The 19,855-nt window shown below is 44.2% G+C and overlaps 1 protein-coding gene across 4 annotated transcripts in view; it reads left to right on the top strand.

Moving 5' to 3' along the window:
• Window positions 1–19,855, top strand: part of CRACD (capping protein inhibiting regulator of actin dynamics) — a 238,238-nt gene that overhangs the window by 181,296 nt on the left and 37,087 nt on the right. For all 4 annotated transcript variants that reach the window (XM_053606052.1, XM_053606055.1, XM_053606051.1 and 1 more), the window contains one exon: window positions 4,325–4,496. In XM_053606052.1, the coding sequence (XP_053462027.1) occupies window positions 4,477–4,496 (20 nt within the window). In that variant the 5' untranslated portion in view covers window positions 4,325–4,476. The remainder of the gene's footprint in view (window positions 1–4,324; window positions 4,497–19,855) is intronic.

Genomic DNA, 19,855 nt, shown 5'->3' with positions numbered 1-19,855 from the left:
ATTGTGAGGTATAGGGCATTAAGACTAAACATGAATTTGGGGGCCCAGGTCGGCCCATAGCACATGGCATGGCCACAGAGAAGAACAAGCAGAGCGCATGGAAACCAGGGGAAGGTGTGATAAATCACAGGGTGAGGACATGTGAAAAGCTTCAGGGACCTATGTCTTAAAGAACGAAAAGAATTTCATCGCACAGAGAAGGAAGTAAATCCAAGGTTTAGGCCTGCTCTAGAGGTTGCAACACATATCACAGCCCATGCACCCAAACGCCCAGGACCTGGTCTTCCCTGACAGGGCTGGTCACCATGTTCTCTGCGTCTGACCCCTGATTTGCGCAAGCCACGGTCTCTGCAGGCCATGGGGCCTCCCACCTTTTGTTCCAGGGATCCCTTCCCCTTCTAAAAGAGTCATGATCCTGTCTCTTCGTTTTTGAGTCAGCACAGCAGCAAATATCCTCCTACCTCCATGCTGCCCCAGAAAATGAGAAGGCTCTTCCTTCTTTCCCCTCAGCACTGGACAAGCTGCCGTGCTCTCTTCCCCTGGCCCTCCCTCTGCAAATAAAGTCTTAGTCCACTTTGCTATGGCCTGGCACTGGGGAGCACGGCCCATCTGACACACTGCCACCTCCTCTGCTGTAACTGAAATGTACCAGGGCAATGGGGTCCAGTGAGACGGGGGCAGCCACCAAGTACCTGTGCCCCATAGTGTATGTTTACTAATCTTTCCTAACTTAACAGTTTTTTCTCAAAAGTATTCAGATGTTCCAGAGCTAAGAAAAGCATTGCAAAATTCCCTTAAATTAGTAAACTTATAGGATTCAAACAATTTCTGTATACCATGTCCTGATGTATGCTGTTCACGTACATCCTTGAAATCAAAAGTTGTTAACCATTTGAAACCCAAAACGTTTCAGTCACCTCACTCAAGTTTCCTAAGTAGTGTGTTCTGGAGTTAAGAGGAGAGACGTGTGTGTGTGTGTGTGAGTGTGTGAAATATATGGTACCTAAAGAAAATAAAAAGTGAGATCCATCTCTATTAAGTAGAAAAACAAGGGTGCATTGTGGCAGGTGTCTGGGGAGGCTGAGGCAAGGGGATTTCTTGAGCCCAGGAGTTGAGGTTGCTGTGAACTATGATGCCAGCACTCTATGGAGGATGACAAAATCAGACTCTGTCTTAAAAGAGGAAGGGAGGGAAAAGAAGGAGAGGAAAGGGAGGAAAGGAAGAAAAGAAAGAAGGAAGGAAGCAGGGAGGGAGGGAGAGAGGAGGGAAGGAAAGAGGAAGGGAGTGAGGGAGAGGTAAGTTAGTTTCCTAGACTGTATTCAGAGGAACCCTAGTTATGGTGGTTGTCAAGAAAGTCAAGTTTCCATGGCCAGATAAGACTTCCAAGGCCAAACAAGCTTAGGAAGCACGACATCTCTGTGCTTTTGGAAAACAGAACGAATAGCAACATATTAAAAGACTGTAAACCTATTTGAAGGTTCTACAGTAAAGAAACACATTGAACTTTATTTTACCTGGATTCTCAGATTTAGTGGCCTTGACAACCTAACACACAGAGCACATTCTGAGAAACTCCAGACCAAGACTCCATGTTAGTAATGCTTAACATGAACCACCATGGGACATTTGGGTGTCTCAAGTGGAAGTATATTATGGATGCTTTTATCATTGTCGGTTTAGAAATGAAAATGTAAGAATTGCATCCTTGTGACAAATGGAAAATGAATCAGATTTGCTTGACTGGCCCAGCGATTTTTAATTTTTAGAATCTCCTTTATAAACTAGTCATTATGATGATGCAGGCATCAGATGGCATGCAATTATACCCATGAAATAATGGATAATGAACACTTTTTAAATGAAAAAAAAAAAAAAGCCCTGAAGTAATTATTGGACGATGAAAATAAATTAATTCGGTACTTAAAAAATGAAAATTACCGTGACGCCTGAAGCAGTATGTATAGGTTTTTTTATGTGGAAAATTACAACAGAAAAATGCTGAAATATTAAGAAAATGTGGTCTCCACTGCTTTTCCTCCTATAAATTCAGTCTTATAGCTAAGGATGGTAAATTTCGAGCGAGGCTGGTAAGCAGATGTTTCCTAGCTGGTAGATGATGGGGTCAGGATTTGGGCCAAGTGCTTCTTGTCCCTGGGGCCCATCCTCTTAACCTCTAAGCAGAACTGTAGCCAGAAGAAAAAACCAAACTCAGTAGTAATATTTCACTTTCTCCTTGCTCCCTCTCCCAGTTCTCCTGCTACCCAACAAAAGAAAATTGTATAAGATTCTAAAATGCCATCTTAAATACTCTAATGTTGGCAGACACTTTGCTAGACTCTACTTCTATACAGCAGTTAAAAGCATTGCTGAAGTGCTGGGTTTTACTACCTTGTTAAAATCGCATCACTCCTTTAGGCCCCATCTGTGTACCACAAAAATATTCCCACACGCAGTTTGGTTTTTTATTTGCCCAGAAAATCGCTGTGACTGATGACCATGCACTTAATTCGGTTTCTTCTGTGGAGACAGACTGCTCATATAGCCCCCAACATCATAACATTGATCATAAGACAGTTTATTTAAGGAATATTAAAAGACATAGCTCAAGTTTTCATAATGGTCATGTGACATACAACTGTAAACATTGCATCACTTGCTTTTTTGATATGAGAGATCTTATATTTGAAACCATAACTTGGGGGGGAAAATAAGAGCATTACTTCTTTGCTACGTTTAAAATTTCATTTCCTATTTTGTCACTTAAGTTTTGCTGTGTACATGTAGGGTGGGTCTCAATGTGATCACTGAAGACTTTTCATAAAGTTAATACTAGAAAATGAATCAAGTGCTACAGTCAATAACAAAATAATCATTCAAGAGACTCTCACCTTTCATTTAATATGTAAAGCTATTTCTGAAAAGAAGTATATTATTAATTTTGGAAGTCAGAAATGGGGGCATTATTTTTCATCACTGCAATGTCACCAGATGCTAAGACTTTGGAGCCGACTTCTAACGAAAACTTAAGTGTTCTGAGTCTTCTTCCGAGGAGAAATTGATGTTTGTGGGACTCACAATGGTTTTTCACTCCCAGTGAGAAGAAATGGTTGTTGGATGGAGAGTCTGGTGAGGTTTTTCTGTACTTTTGCCTTCCTGATAATAACCAGGGCATTCCTGGAGCAGAATTCCACGTGATTCAGGAGGAGTGTACCTGTTGACGGTGGACTTTGTCACGTCTTCCAGGATGGCGCGTGTGTACTTGTGCCCATAAATGTTCAGCACGGAGGGGCAGGCGCTTGTTTTACAAGCGGTCCTCAGCCGCCTGGCTTCAGAAATGGATCACCCGAAGGTTGTTCCATGTGTGAAGCCCCGTCAGTTCTCAGAGTCAAGGCTTCCACAACCTGGCTTACTCTCCAAGGTGGTCCTTTTTTTTTTTTTTTAAATCCCTGTGTTTGGATTCAGTTCCTTCCAGATTCCATTTACTTTGCGTCTCCCCCCACAACAAAAGGACCAATGCAACAAGTACTTCATACAGTGGCTGCCACCACCATTCAGAGCTCCAGTGAGCATCGCCAAAGCCACCTTGACTCTGGGGCAGTGATCATCCCCCTCCCCCAGCCCAATTAATAAATTCTAACATAATACGCAGTTCTCTGCTTAGTTTAAAAGCTAGATCTGTGGACCCAGGCAGGGGTCATGATAATCATGTTTGGTATTTTTAGAATTTGGTCAAACCGCCGAATAAGTGGCTCTTTAAGCTTCTTAAAGAAAAGAGAAAGATCTGAGCAGATGCTTCGCCTGGGAGAGGGCGATTTACACTTTTCCAAGGTAGGAATGGAGTGGTGTCACTTTTGCTCAGGCTGGTCTCCAAGCAATCCACCCGCCTCCGCCTCCCAGAGTGCTAGGATGACAGGCGTGAGCCACCACGCCCGGCCTATATAAACTTGTTTTAAACACCTGTCTGACTTATGTTTTTCTCAGCTTCTTCCACAGGGAAGGGCATTGGCCATCTGCTTTGTTCAAGAAAGCAGACGCCACCTCCGAGTAGCATGTGCGAAAGGGGTGCTGTGCCAGCAGCAGTAGAGCTTGGAGCCTCTTCCTGTTCTCCCAGATGTTTCTTGGGACCCCTGGGGACAGAGGAGTCCTGGCTGGTGCCTCAGCGCTGCTCACAGGCTCCACCTGGGCGGCCCTGACCTGCCCGACCCAGGCCTTGGCCGCTCCTGCGGGCGGCGCTGCCCTTTGCCCCGGCTCCCCGGCAGCAGCACTCAGCTGTAATTTGCTCCTAGGCTCAGACTGCAGCGTGTGTGTGTCTTGTAATCCACAGACAAGAAGAAGGGAGGCAAATTCCAGCCTTTCAAGAAGTTGTTTGGCAAAAGGAAAGAGAAAGACACGTCGCTGCCCCGGGAGGAGTCAGGGGGGAAGAAGAGTTCCTGTCCCCTGAGGGTCAGCAATGGGACCTGCTCTTCGGATGAGGAGATGCTGGAGGAGGATCTAAGGTAACAATGCAGGCTGGGTTTTCACATCTTTGGGGGAGTCCCAGGGGAGGAATGGGCCCCCAAAGGAGGGAGGTGCGCAGGTGGAGAAGTCGCCTTGGAGAGGCAGGAACAGTCTGCCCTGGTCTCCTGGCGTGCGTGGGGATTGGGCACACGTGTGGCTGCCGTCGCTTAGGGTAGGAGGTCTGGTCTCCTGGAGTGCACAGGGATTGGGCACGTGTGTCGCTGCCATCGCTTGGGGTAGGAAGCCTGGTCTCCTGGCGTGCACAGGGATTGGGCACGTGTGTCGCTGCCGTAGCTTGGGGTAGGAGGCCTGGTCTCCTGGCGTGCACAGGGATTGGGCACGTGTGTTGCTGCCGTAGCTTGGGGTAGGAGGCCTGGTCTCCTGGCGTGCACAGGGATTGGGCACGTGTGTCTCTGCTGTCGCCTGGGGTAGAAGGCAGCACCTCGCGGGCTCAGCTCACCAGGATCCCTCAGATTAAACAAAACCGCCTTCCCATGTGCTGTTGCTTCACGAGGACCCAGCTTGGGCACAGGGGTCACTCTTCACACCCCTCTGCATCTGGAGCCCGTCTGTGTTGGAGTGTTTGGCTCCTGCCCGGTTTTCTTTCCCTTTTCCCTCCATACTCCTCCTCCCACTCTCCTCCCTTCTGTCCCCTCTCACAGAGCCCCAAGTCTAACTGCCCTGGTTCTCACCTGAGCTCTGGGAATTGAAGTCAGAGTCAGAGATGGTTAAACTGATACTAGAAATCAGCTCTGCTGAGAAGCCTTTTTGGACATCCCAATCCGATTGATTTGCTCTTGTGTTCCCCTGGTGTCGTGTGCCTGGTTCCAGCAAGGAACGTGTCACTTTCTATGGAAATTACTGATTTTCTTGTCTGCCTTTCTTGCTTGACTGTGAGTTCCACGAAGTCAGGGACTAGGTTTTATCTAGCCTCTTGTTAGCTGCTCAAACAACAAAAAAATGTGTCCTATGAAGGCCTGGCACCGTGTATGTTAAATTGAAGGAATAGAAGGTATGATTTTTATCTGCGACATTCTTACTATGTTTCAGGGACAAAGGCAAAAACATCCTCTGTCTGTGTGTTAGTAAATTCTAATAGACACTATTGTTCCCCTATTATAAAACCCTCAGAAAATCAGTGCACATTAACCTTGCCCTTGTTCACCAACAGCATTTGTCAGTCCTAATACTGACTCTTATTTGCAGGCCAGTATTTTCTACCCTGTAGGATTAATAAAAGCTTTGAATTTGGCCAGTCACTTTGCATTGACTCACACCTGTAATCCTCCACTGTGGAAGGCCCAGGTGGGTGGATCGCTAGAGCTCAGGAGTTGAGACCAGCTGAGCAAGAGCAAGACCCCGTTTCTACTAGAAATAGGAAAACTAGCCGGGTATTATGGTGGGTGCCTGTAGTCTCAGCTACTCAGGAGGCTGAGGCAGGCGGATCACTTGAGCCCAAGAGTCTGAGGTTGCTGTGAGCTACAGTGATGCCACAGCACTCTACCCAGGGTGGTAGAGTGAGACTCTGTCTCAAAGGGAAAAAAAAGTATTGAATTTAACCAAAAGGTGATCACAGCTAGCGCTAACCCAACTGCTGAAATGTGGGTACTGATGTACAGAGGGTTCCAAAGAAATGTAATGTATACACATTTTGTTTATTTATTTTTAAATAAAAATTGAGACAGAGTCTCACTTTGTTGCCCACCCATAGAGTGCTATGGCATCACAGCTCACAGTAACATCAAACTCGGGTTCAAGCGGTTCTCTTGCCTCAACCTCCCAAGTAGCTGGGACTACAGGTGCCCACCACAATGCCCGGCTATTTTTTGTTGCAGTTGTCATGTTGGTTACCTGGTCTGGGTCAGGTTTGAACCTGCCAGCCTCAGTGTATGTGGCTGGCACCATAACCACTGTTCTATGGGCACCGAGCCTGCATATGCCTGCATATACATTTTTTTTTTTAAGAGACAGAGTCTCATTTTGTTGCCCTTGGTAAAGTGCTGTGACATCACAGCTCACAGCAATCTCCAACTCCTGGGCTTATGCCATTCTCTTGCCTCAGCCTCCTGAGTGGCTGGGACCACAGGTGCCCACCCACAATGCCCAGCTTTTTTTTGTTGCAGTTTGGTGGGGGCAGAGTTCGAACCCGCCACCCTTGGTATATGGGGCCGGTGCCCTACCCACTGAGACACAGGCGCTGCCCAGAGCCTGTATACACTAAAACACAAAACTCAAAATTCCATTAACATGATCTTGGCTAGAAGTTCAAAAGAAGCAGATTTCAGCCCAAGGGGAAATTCCCTAATTACTAAAAATGGGAGACTGGCCGTGTATCTGCCGGACTATTGAAGGTGGGATTTCTGCACTGGGTGAGAACTTTAGCTTTAAAGGGGCTAAACTTCAACAAGCTGTCAAAGAATCTATAATTCTAGGAATATTTGCATGGCCAAGAATAGCTCCTTATTGATCTGGTCCTCTACCTGAAATTTTCCATTTCCTCTGGGCTTTTAAAGCATTCCATTCTTTCTCTATGTTAGAAGCCTTTATCTCTCCTAGGCTGCTGCTTTTAAATCATACATTCCTTGGGAAAAGCAAAGCTGAAAGATGGTAAGTTTTTAACAATTGAATGTGACTTCTTTTCTTTTTTTTTTTTTTTTTTGCAGTTTTTGGCCAGGGCTGGGTTTGAACCCACTACCTCTGGCTTATGGGGCCGGCGCTCTACTCCGTTGAGCCACAGGTGCCGCCGTGACTTCTTTTCTTAATTAAACATGATAGGGTACCCCGAAGGCCGTCATACATAGGAAAAATTAACAAACTTGTATGATATTTTATTCTTCTTATGTTTATATATTAACACATAGACAAATATTTTATAAATATTTTATAAAATTTTGTAATTGATATTTTATAAATAAAGACATATTTAGCTACCATTTCCCATTTTTCCTATGTACAGTGACAATTAAGTTCATGAACTTGCGACATGTGCTTATGTTGGCAGCCCTGTACAGACAACTCGGTAAGGTTTCATAACCTCCGTACATCAGTGTCTCACGGCTGTGTTCATGTCAACATGTGTCTTGCCAAGTCGTTATTATTGTTGCCTGTTTTTGTGTGCTGTTGGGAGAACATCAGAGCTTGAATTAGAACAAGGAACATTAAATTGCTTTTTAAACTTGGCAAGAGTGGAGATAAAATGAGGAACATGTTAGTCCAAGTTTATGGGGATAATGCCATGAAGAAAACAGCAGTGTACAAATGGGTTCAATGTTTGTGTGAGGGGAGAGAAAGTGTCTTTGATGAAGAGAAGTCAGAGCAGTCAGCAATGAGCAGAACTGATGAAAATATTACAGAAATTCGTCGAATTGTGCATCAAAATCATCAGCTAACTGTGAAAGGCACAGCAGACCAAGTAAACGTTGGCAGAGAAACAGGGAGGAAAATCTTAACTGACAATCTCAGCATGAGAAAGGTGTGTGCAAAAAGGATCTTCCTGGTGAATAAAAGCAAAGGAGAGTTGAAGAAAAGATGATCTTTTAGGCCCTGTTATCTCTGGTGATGAAACATGGGTGTACCAACATAACCCTGAAACGGATTATCAAAGTGCACAATGGAAATCAGCCAATTCTCCACCACCAAAAATGTTCTGTCAGTCCAGTCAAGAGTCAAAAGACGTTGCTAACCTTTTTTTGATATCAGAAGGATTGTTCATTATGAATTTGTAACAACTGGGCAAACACTTAACCAAGTTTACTATTTGGAAGTGCTGAAAAGACTGCGTGAAAAAGTTGGACAAAAACCACGTAAACTTTTTGCCAACAACTCATGGTTCTTGTGGCTCACCCAGCACTATGAGGGAGGTTTTAGCAAGCAAACAAATAACTCTATTGGAGCACTCTCCCAATCCACCTGATCTGATACACAGTGACTTTTTTTTTCACCCAAAGGTAAAAGAAATATTGAAAGGAAGACATTTTGATGACATTCAGGACATCAAGGGTAATACGATGACAGCTCTCATGGTCATTCCAGAAAAAGAGTTCCAAAATTACTTTGAACGGTGGACTAGGCAATGGCATTGGATTATCACCTCCTAAGGGAAGTACTTTGACGGTGACCATTGTGATATTCAGCAGTGAGTTATGTAGCACTTTTTCTAGGGTGAGTTCATGAACTGAATTGTCAGACCATATATGTATATGACAACCTTTGGGACACACTGTAATATTATCTCCAAAAGTGTGTTAAACAGGTGTTACATTTAAAAAGGGGGAGACAGTTATTTTGGAAAATAGATTTGGGAAATTCTGGGCAAAAATAAATAGGAGTCTTTATGTGGGACTTGACAAATTTTTTGCTATGCTAGTGTGTCCTGTGAATTTCTAAGAAGGGGGAGGTATTATGGAGCATTTTCAAGATTCCTTGGACCACAGACCCTGTTTTTACTGAGAACACAGAACGGAGTGCCATAATGCTACCACTAATGGAACTTAACCATGCTGTGTTTTGCATAGGGCAAGTCATGTAATATTTAAAGGTCTTTAAAATTGACCTTATTATTCCAGCTCAAAGATGAGAAAACTTAAGGCTAGAGAATGGCCTAAGATGAGAAGTTGCCCAGCATTCGGCCTCTCAGGGAGGCTGCAGACTCACAGAGGAGTTAGTCGCTTGGCCCTGAGATGTCATATGGTGTCTGGGTCACCAGGTCAGCTGTCTCCCTACCTGTAGCTGCCCGAGTGAGGCTCTGCTACTTAACTGGGACTCCACTTTCCTGCTTCCAGTTTCTGCTAACTACCTGGTATTTATTACGTCATGCACATCTACTGCACATTATATTAAGTGCCAGCTGTAAGCAGGGTGAGACACGAAATGAGCTCATCTGGGACTAGCACAGTCAGGAAAGGGTTCAGGAATGAGGAGGCCTTGAGCTTGCTTCAAACAATGGGCCGGACTTGAAGTACCTGAGAGGCAAGGCATGAACCTGTCAGCTAATGGCAGGAGCAGAAACTTTCATGCGAGGGTGAATGTGGCACTTGGAACAGAAGGGAAATTTCCAATTCTGTGAGGCCAGTATTATCCTTTTCTTAAAACTAGGCAAAAAAATCATAAGAAAAAACTCCACAGACCAATATCCCTTATGACTATAGACACAAAAATCTTCAACAAAACTAACAAACTGAATCCAGCAATATATATGCCATGACCAAGTGGAATCTATCCCAGAAGTGTGAGATTGGTTTAACAATATTTTGTTAATATATTTTATTATACCAAAAATAAATTGGTATAATATGCCATATTAATAGAATAAAGGACAAACCACGTGATTATCGCAACAGATGGAGAAAAACCGTTTGACAAGATCCAACACCTATTCATGATTTAAAAAGAAAAACCACTCAAAACTAGGAATAGTGGGAAACTCCTTCACCTTGATAAAGGGCATCAGAAAAATCCACAGCTAATGTCATAGTTGATGGTGAAAGAATGAGAGTGTTCCCTTTAAGATCAGGAAGGAAGCAAGGATGTCTTCTCTCATCCCTTCCATTCATCACTTTACTGTATAGGCACTGGCATTACATGTTGCTAATTGCATTGTAGGTTATGTCTGGGACAATTAGAAAAGAAAAAAATGGGCGGCGTCTGTGGCTCAGTGGGTAGGGCGCTAGCCCCACATGCCAGAGGTGGCAGGTTCAAACCCGGCCCTGGCCAGAAACTGAAAAAAAAAAGAAAGAAAAGAAAAAACTGAGAGGCATTAAGCTTGGAAAGGAAGACGTAAAACTCTGCAGTTGCCATGATCTGATATTGAAAGTCCTAATGAATATACATAGACACATAAATAAACAAGGTTGAGGGCAGTGCCTGTGGTTCAGTGAGTAGGGCGCCGGCCCCATATACCGAGGGTGGCGGGTTCGAACCTGGCCTCTGCCAAACTGCAACAAAAAAATAGCCGGGCATTGTGGCGGGCGCCTGTAGTCCCAGCTACTTGGGAGGCTGAGGCAAGAGAATCGCTTAAGCCCAGGAGTTGGAGGTTGCTGTGAGCTGTGATGCCACGGCACTTTTCTGAGGGTGATAAAGTGAGACTGTCTCTACGAAAAATAAATAAATAAAAATAAAATAAACAAGGTTGAGCAAGGTTGCAGGATAAAAGATTGAAGTTCGGGGGAGTTTTTTTTTTTTTTTTTGAGACAAAGCCTCAAGCTGTCGCCCTAGGTAGAGTGCTGTGGCATTATAGCTCACAGCAACCTCCAACTGGGTTCAAGCGATTCTCCTGCCTCCACCTCCCAAGTAGCTGGGACTACAGGCGCTCACCACAACGCCCGGCTTTTTATTTACTTATTTATTTTTTGGTTGCAGCCATCATTGTTGTTTGGCAGGCCCAGCCTGGATTCGAACCTGCCAGCTCAGGTGTATGTGGCGCCTTAGCCGCTTGAGCCACAGGCGCCAAGCCAAGTTCAGGGGAGTTTTTAAGACAGGGTCTTGCTCTATTTCCCAGGCTAGAGTACTGTGGTATCATCTTAGCTCACTACAACCTCAAATTCCTGGGCTCATGAAGTCTTCCTGCCCTGCCTCAGCCTCCTGACTAGCTAGGATTACATGCATGCACCATCATGCCTGGCTAATTTTTTAAAAAATTTTTTGTAGAGATGGGGTCTCATTGTATTGATCAGGTTGGTCTCGAATTCCTGATCCCAAGCAATCCTTCCACCTTGGTTTCCCAAAGTGCTAGGATTATAGATAGGAGCCATCATGCTTGGCTGAGACTAAAGTCTTTGTTATTCCAAATGTATTTCTGTACACTAGCAATGAAGGATCTGAAAATGAATTCAAGAGGACAGTTCCGTTTACAGTAGCAACAAAAACAATAAAATACTTAGGAATAAATTTAACCAAAGAAATACAAAACTTGTATGCTAAACATGATAAATTATCATTGAAAGAAATTATGGATCTACACAGTTGGAAAGACATCCAACATTAGAAAACATAGTATTGTTTTTTTTTTTTTTTTGAGACAGAGACTTAAGCCGTTGCCCTGGGTAGAGTGCCGTGGCGTCACAGCTCACAGCATCTTCCAACTCCTGGCCTTAAGCGATTCTCTTCCCTCAGCCTCCCAAGTAGCTGGGACTATAGGCGCTTGCCACAATGCCTGGCTACTTTTTGGTTGTAGTTGTTACTGTTGTTTCGCAGACCCAGGCTGGATTTGAACCCTCCAGCTCTGGTGTATGTGGCTGGTGCCTTAGCCGCTTGATGTATAGGCACCAAGCCAGAAAATATAATATTGTTAAGATGGCAATAATTTTCAAAGTGACCTACAGATTCAATGCAATCCCTATCAAAATTCCAGCTGTCTTTTTTCCTTCAGAAATTAGCCAATAAGCCAGGCACAGTGGCTCACGTCTATGGTCCTAGCACTCTGGGAGGCCAAGATGGGCAGATCACCTGAGCTCAGGAGTCCAAGACCAGCCTGAGCAAGAGTGAGACCCTGTCTCTACTAAAAATAGAAAAACTAGCCGGGCATTGTGGCTGGCGCCTATAGTTCCAGATACTCAGGAGGCTAAGGCAAGAGAATTTCTTGAGCCCAAAAGTTTGAGGTTGCTGTGAGCCATGATGCCATAGCACTTTCTACTCAGGGCAACAGAGTGAGACTCTGTCTCAAAAAAAAAAAAAAAAAAAACAATTGGCAAGTAAGTTATTCCTGAAATGCAAGGGACCCAGTGTAGCCAAAAGAATCTTGAAAAAGAAAAACAGAGTTGGAGGACTCACACTCCCATTACAAAGCTACAGTAATCTAAACTGTGGTACTAGTATGAGAATAAATTACATAGATCAGTGGGTAACGGATTGATTTCTTAATAAATGGTGCTGGAACTATGGGATAGACACATGTAAAAAATAATACCCCTTCCTTATACCATACACAAAAATTAATTGAAAATGGATCACAGACCTAAACATAAGAAATAAAATCATAAAACTCTTTAAAAAAACCCCAAAGGATTACATTTCTGTGACTTTAATTAGGTAGTGGTTTCTTAGATACCAAAAAGCACGAGTGACAAAATTAAATTTTTTATGGCAGGTGCGGTGGCCCGTGCCTGTAATCTCACCACTTTGGGAGGTGGAGCAGGGAGGATCACTTCAGGCCAGGAGTTCAAGACCAGCCTGAAAAACAAAGCCAGACTCCATCTCTATTAAAAAAAAGAATTAGCCAGTGGTGACGGGCCCCTCTGTTTCCAGCAGATTGGGAGGTTGCAGCAGGAGGATCGGTTGAGCCCAGGAGTTAGAAGTTGCAGTGAGCTGTGATGACACCACTGCACTCTAGCCAGGGTGATATAGCGAGACTGTGTCTCAAAAAGAAAAAAAAAAATCATGCTACAAATTATACCATCAAGAAAGTTTAAAAAAAAAAAATCCTCCGAATGGAAGAAAACATTTGCAGATCGTGTGTCTAATAAGAGGCTTGAATCCAGAATAGGAAAACAAAACAAAATAAAAAACTCTTGTGTCGCATGAGAGATCCACCCCCTGTGACACCTTCAACACTTTCAACTTTCAACACGATATTTAGAGGGGAAGAATATTCAAACCGTGAGAGGGAGGATATGTAGAAATTGGAATCCTTATACATCGCTGGTGGAAATGTAAAATCAAAGGTTTAGAGTAATTTTTAGCCCTCAACCCGCCCCTTCACTTTATAGATGGGGAAACTGAGGCTCCAAGACTTGACAGTGCTGCTGGTGTTAGATATGTGACTGGAGCCCCGGCCTGCTGATTTTGCACGGGGCAGTCCTTTGGTCTGGAGCAGCCATCCCCCATGCCCTTCACCTATTAACTCCTTTTGTCCTTGAGGTTTTTTTTTTTAGCAGTTTTGGCCAGGGCTGGGCTTAAACCTGCCACCCCCAGTATACGGGGCTGGCGCCCTACTCCTTGAGCCACAGGCGCCACCCAGTGCTTGAGTTTTCTGCATAAATGGACCTTTCTCAGGGGAGCAAGCTTTCTCTGATCCCTTCCAGCCCTGCCCCTGACATTGTTCTCCAACTTCCTTTCCCTCTCACAGGGAAGCCCTATGGCTCTCCACTCATGTTCCTAGCCCGTGGCCCTGTGCCACCTCGCAAGCATTCAGTAATTGTTCATTTCATGGATGCATAAATAGTGCTCTTTTTACCAGACTGACTCTTCCCACTGTACAAGTCCATGTTCATCTAATTTGTCCTCCAGTTTCCCACCATGGTAAAGAGTATCTCCGTTTCTGTGACTTACGGAAAAGGGAGATTACATGGTTGATGTCATGACACAAATTGTCACTGTAAAATTGCAGTGAAGCTGAGGCTCCCTGGTTACCAGTGTGTGCCTTAAGTTGCCTGGCTTTGCTGCTTCTCAGAAACAAACCTATTTTACCTGATCATTTATCCCCAGTCCTTAGGTACCTGGGATGTACTGAAGTTGTACAGGGAATAGAAACAAGGTACAAAACCCCATGAATGAAATTTATGGACTAAGGAAGAGAATTGATTAATAGAGCAGAGTTGAATAAGTCTAGGGGAAGAGAAGGTTGATGTGTCAGTGAGAGCACATCTTAGAGGTACACTGAGTGGGGAAGGCGGCAGGTCAGGAGCTGACCTTGACCTCTTTGTCACACCAGGTGTTTTCACTCATGAGCTGTTTGTATGACCTTAACCAAGCCAGCCCCTTCATGTGTTGTGGATATGCTGTCTCCCGGGGTTATTAGAAGGGCAAACAAAAATATGCATGTGGCATTACACTATCTGCAATGAACACTTTACAAATGCAGGGTGACATTATTATTGAGATAAAAGGAATGTTGATGACTAGCGTTCTTTTTCCAGAGCAAATTGATTCAGATGACAGCTAGAGAGTTTTATGAAAAGACCTTTCTCCACGTGGGGAAATGGAGGAATGGATGGATAGTATGGGGGGTCCCTACAGAGCTTTCGGGCAGGTAAGGAGGTTGCTCCTCCTCTGTGATGGAGACACAGGACTGAGCCTAGGGCCTGGAGTACATGACCCTCTGACTTCCACTTCTAAGAGTTTATATTTTAAGATTCCAAACTTGTCCTCCTCTTCCTTGAACTTGTACGACATATCCTGTTTCTATTGTAATTAATGGGTAATTTGGTACCATATATTTTCTTAGAATACCAGAGTCTGGAATGAGCCTCTCAGATGTCACACAAATTATAATCTGATTCCAGTCTTTTCCAGCAACCCTAGTTTGTTTGATGAGGATATTTAATTGCTCTTTCACATTTCATTTGAATGAGACTCACGAATCTGTTTAGGAAGAAAACTGCTGATCAATGGCAATTGCTCCTGTTGTCATGGAAACAAGCTGAAATGGGACCGTAATTATATTGCCTTATTCCTGAAGTGAATCCCTAATCATTGCCATAGTAATTACCCAATATCTATGGTCCCAAATTACATAATGCTTGTCCAAAAAAGACAAAGGATGAGGAGCAGGAGGGCTGGCCTGAGGCACGCATTCTCTGTGCAGCTGCATACTGCCCTCCTTTTTTGGATGGGGAGAATTTCCCTCTGTAAGCTCTCACACCAAGGTTAGACGATGTCAATGGGTCTTATTATGTGCCCAGTGCTTAGAATCTTGGCTGGAAGGCTATATCAGGTAGCGTGGTTTCATTTGTAACAGAAAGTACAACTTGTAGTGTCTTCAACAGTAATGCAATACATTGCCTGGTGTTCTAGAAAGTCTGGAGGACTTTCCAAGTTGCAAGGTCAGGGAAGTGGCCCAGCAACATCCTGCGGATCCAGTCTGAGTTCCTTCTCCTCCACATCCTCAGGGATTGAGCCCTGGTCCTCCTGCTGGTCGCTTGTAGACATAAGAACTGCCACGGTCCCAAGTGTCATTACACAGCCAGCAAAGAACAGGGCCAGAAAGAGGACTGTCCCTGTCTTGTGTCACTTTTTGTGAATGAGGTGAAGTTTCCCAGAAACACTTCTCCTGAGCAAACTGTCCCTTGCTTTTCTCCATCCCTTTCATGTTGACCCCAGGCTGCAGACAGTCCCTCAAGAAAACAGATATTGAAATGGCGACGCTCTTCTCGAAGCCTGGCTGCTCGCCTTAGCACTGAGTGCCTTTAGGGTGAGGCACGGAGTTGCATGACTGCAGGGCTAACTTAGCTTGCTCTGCTTTCCCCTTCCCTACTTCTGTCTGTGCTTTGGACTTCCAATGCCTGGAGCTCCAGGTCACAGGCCCATCATGTACCCTCTGATCTCCACAACTTCTCCAAATAACTCATGGGCATAGAGCACCAGGCCTGGCCCTGGGCATTCAGGACGGTGGGGTGTGGCATCCTTTGCTCTCAGGCAGCAGCACATGCTACCAAGAAGGAAAGGTGGCCTCCTGGGGAGGACGCTCAAAACAGCAGAGGGCTATGCAAACGGGCTGGACTGGAAAGGAGAATCAAGACACAGGTCCAAAAGTATGGTGTGGTTGTCATTTTTGGTCATTTAGATATCACCATCCAGTCCCCCTTTTAAGTGGCACCCCAATCCCTTTTCAGGGAATCACCTTAACAATATGCAAAGCACTTTTAAAATTTTTTTTAATTTTTAATTTCAGTGTGCTTCATTCTTCTTTGTTTGAAGTAGTCCTTTTTTGTTGATTTTCTTCTTCCTCTGGCGGTGCTGGCTGTTTTTGATGTTGTTAGTAGAGACGGGGTCTTACTCTGGCTCACTGCTGCTCATATGGGTCTTGAACCTCTGAGCTCAGGCAATCCACCCGCCTTGGCCTCCCACAGCGCTGGGACTACAGGTGTGAGCCACCACACCCGACCGCAAAGCACTTTTATTTTGCCTGGCTATGTGCTCTGATAGGACATAGAGCCTGCTTCCTGTGACATAAGCCAAAAGAACCAGGTCCTCCAGTTCGCCTCCCCATCCAGGCTGGCTAGTTAGACTTTATCTCCTAGGCCCCTTTCTTGGCAGGTGAGTCAAAGACATAAGGCACACAACTCCAAGAGTAGCTGTAACTGGTCCTTTCTTCGGTGTAGCAGCTGCTGTGGTCCCTTGTCCCCAGGCCTCCCAAGCTCTCCTAACTCGTGTTTTCTAAGCCTGCACTCTAGCTGCTTTGGTTCTGTGAGTTCCCACTATGCCAGTGGGACATTTTCTTTTGGTCGAGTGAAACCAAGTCAGTTTCTGTTGCTTGCAGCTAAGAACTGAGACTGACACAAGTAGACGACAGAGAGAAAGTTGGGAATAAAAGGTGGGAAGCAAAGCCTAGAACAATGTTTTTCAACCTTTTTTATCTCATGGCACACTTGAACCTACAGTTAAACTTCCATGGCACACTTAAATATGTTGATCCAGAAAAGAGTAAAGAAAAGAACACCCTAGCCGGGTGTTGTGGTAGGCGCCTGTAGTCCCATCTACTTTGGGAGTCTGAGGCAAGAGAATTGCTTAAGCCAAAGAGCTGGAGGTTGCTATGAGCTGTGATGCCATGGCACTCTACCCAGGGCGACAGCTTGAGACTATGTTTCAAAAAGAAAAAAAGAAAGGAATATACTTAGTGTGCTTTGAACTTCTTTCAAAAATACTTTAATTAATGCTCTTAAAATTTTTCTCTGCACACCTAAGATCCTTTCACATGCACATGGGTTGAAAATCACTAGCTGAGACCAGTTCTCTGATTTAAGATAAGAGGAAGGTCCAGAGAAAACCTTGAGAGATGCTGAATAGCTTCCCGACTTGCCTGCCCATTGGCTTCTCAGAGCTTTCCACAATGACTTCCTGAAAACCTACCCATGGTCTGAAAATACTCTCCCTTCCATCCACATATTTGCATCATGTTTCCCATTCTCATGGTGACCTCACTGTAGCAAACCCATCTGATAACCTACCTTGCCCTGTGGTATCAATCACCTACTCATCTATTGAAAAATTTTGCTTACTAATTTTAGCATAGAAAGCACTGTGGGAGAAGCACAGGTAATAGATGCCACCCCTGCCCTCACGTCACCATGGTGCTGGGCTGGAGATAAGATTACACCACTGTCGTTGGTATAATCACATTTGTGTGGCACTTTACAATATGCAAAGCACTTTTATTTTCCCTCTCATGGAAGGTTGGGTCACAGTAACTGTGACATAAAGAGCATGAGACGTGTTCAGAGGACTTTCAGAGGGATGGAACGGGAGCGGGAAAGGGTATGTGGGATGGAGAGGATGTGAGCTGGACCATGAAAGATGGGTAGGACCCAGACTGAGACACTGGTGTTGAGTGTCCATGAAGAGCAAGGGCCTGAGCAGGAGTAGAGCCCAGGGAGGGCATTCGGGGAACACTCTCATGAGCGTTGTAAATAGGGGGACATGTGATGATAAAGGTAACACTTACCTAAGTGCTTACATTATTCTAGGTGCTTTATAGGTCATAGCTCATTTAATCCTAGCAAAAGCTCAGCAAAGTAGGCCCTGTTATCACCCCCATTATAAAGTTAAGGAAACTGAGGCATATCCATATGTTTAGGAAATTTGCTATAACTAAACCAACTCTCCAGGAAGTACTCAGACCTATTCTTCATAATGACCAGCGGGATGGCCCACCACCAAAGTAAACTCACCCAGAATTTAAAGCACAAAACTAGTCCCCACAGTGGTGAAAAGGTTAAAAATATGTACTGGACCTCTGAAGAACAAGATGACCAAAACGCTACTATACCTATCAGTTCTCTCAATTAATGCGAATGGCTTAAACTCTCATCTAAAGAGGCACAGGTTAGCTGACTGGATATGAAACTCAGGCCAGGTATCTGTTGCCTCCAAGAGATACACTTTATCTTAATGGATAAAGCAAGATTCAGTGTGAAGGGATGGAAAACAGTAATCCAGACAAACGGAAGTCAGAAAAAGCAGGGGTTACAATATTATTTGCAGATACAATTGGATTTAAACCAACAAATGTAAGGAAAGACAAGGACCGACACTACATATCTGTCAAGGGAAGTACTCAACATGAAGAGATTTTAATAATTTACATTTATGTGCCCTACCTGAATTCTCTTTGATTTATAAAAAACAAACCCTAACTGATGTGAACAATATGATATCTTCCTGCACCATAATAGTTGGAGATTTTTTTTTCCAGACAGTCTCACTATGTCACCCTGGGTAGAGTGCTGTGACATCATAGCTCACAGCAACCTCAAACTCTTGGGTTTAAGTGATTCTCTTGCCTCAGCCTCCCAAGTAGCTGGGACTACAGACACCCACCACAATGCCCAGCCATTTTTTGGTTGTAGTTGTCATTGTTGTTTGGCAGCCCTGGGCTGGATTCCAACCCACCAGCTCTGGTGTATGTGGCCAATGCCCTAGCCACTAAGCTACAGGAGCCAATACTTGGAGATTTTAACACCACTTTGGCAGTTGTGGATAGATCCTCCAAGAAGAAACTAAACAAAGAAATAATGGACTGAAACTTGACCCTAGAACAAATGGACTTAACAGACATATACAGAACATTTCATCCTAAGAAAACTGAATGCAAATTATTCTCAGCAGCTCATTGATCATCCTCCAAAATTGATCATATCTTGGGACACAAGTCTCACCTCAACAAATTTAAAAGAATAGAAATTATTGCTTGTATTTTCTTGGACCATCATGGAATAAAAGTTGAACTCAACAACAACAGAAAGCTTCATACTCTTTTTTTTTTTTTATAGAGACAGAGTCTCACTTTATGGCCCTCGGTAGAGTGCCGTAGCCTCACACAGCTCACAGCAACCTCCAACTCCTGGGCTTAAGCGATTCTCTTGCCTCAGCCTCCCGAGTAGCTGGGACTACAGGTGCCCGCCACAACGCCCGGCTATTTTTTGGTTGCAGTTTGGCCAGGGCCGGGTTTGAACCCGCCACCCTCGGTATATGGGGCCAGCACCTTACCGACTGAGCCACAGGCGCCGCCCGAAAGCTTCATACTCTATTAAATAAAGTCATGGAAACCAAATAACTTTATGCAGAATGATAACTGGGTCAAAGATGAGATTAAGAAGGAAATCATCAGATTTCTGGAACAAAATGATAATGAAGACACAAACTATCAAAGCCTGTGGGATACTACAAAAGTAGTATATATAACATTAGAAGCCTTCATCAAGAAAACAGAAAGAGAGCAAGTTAGCAATCTAATGGACCAACTCAAGCAACTGGAAAAGGAAGAACAATCCAACTCTAAACCTAGCAGAATAAAAGAAATAACCAAAATTAGAGCATAATTAAATAAAATTGAAAACAAAATAATCATTCAGAAGATCAACAAAACAAAAAGTTATTTGGAAAGATTAATAAAATTGATAAACCATTGGCTAGCCCAACCAGAAAC

Source organism: Nycticebus coucang, chromosome 10 (assembly GCF_027406575.1).
Source record: "Nycticebus coucang isolate mNycCou1 chromosome 10, mNycCou1.pri, whole genome shotgun sequence".
NCBI lineage: Eukaryota > Metazoa > Chordata > Mammalia > Primates > Lorisidae > Nycticebus > Nycticebus coucang.
Note: the sequence above shows the minus strand (reverse complement) of the source record. Positions and strands in the feature narration are given on the sequence as shown.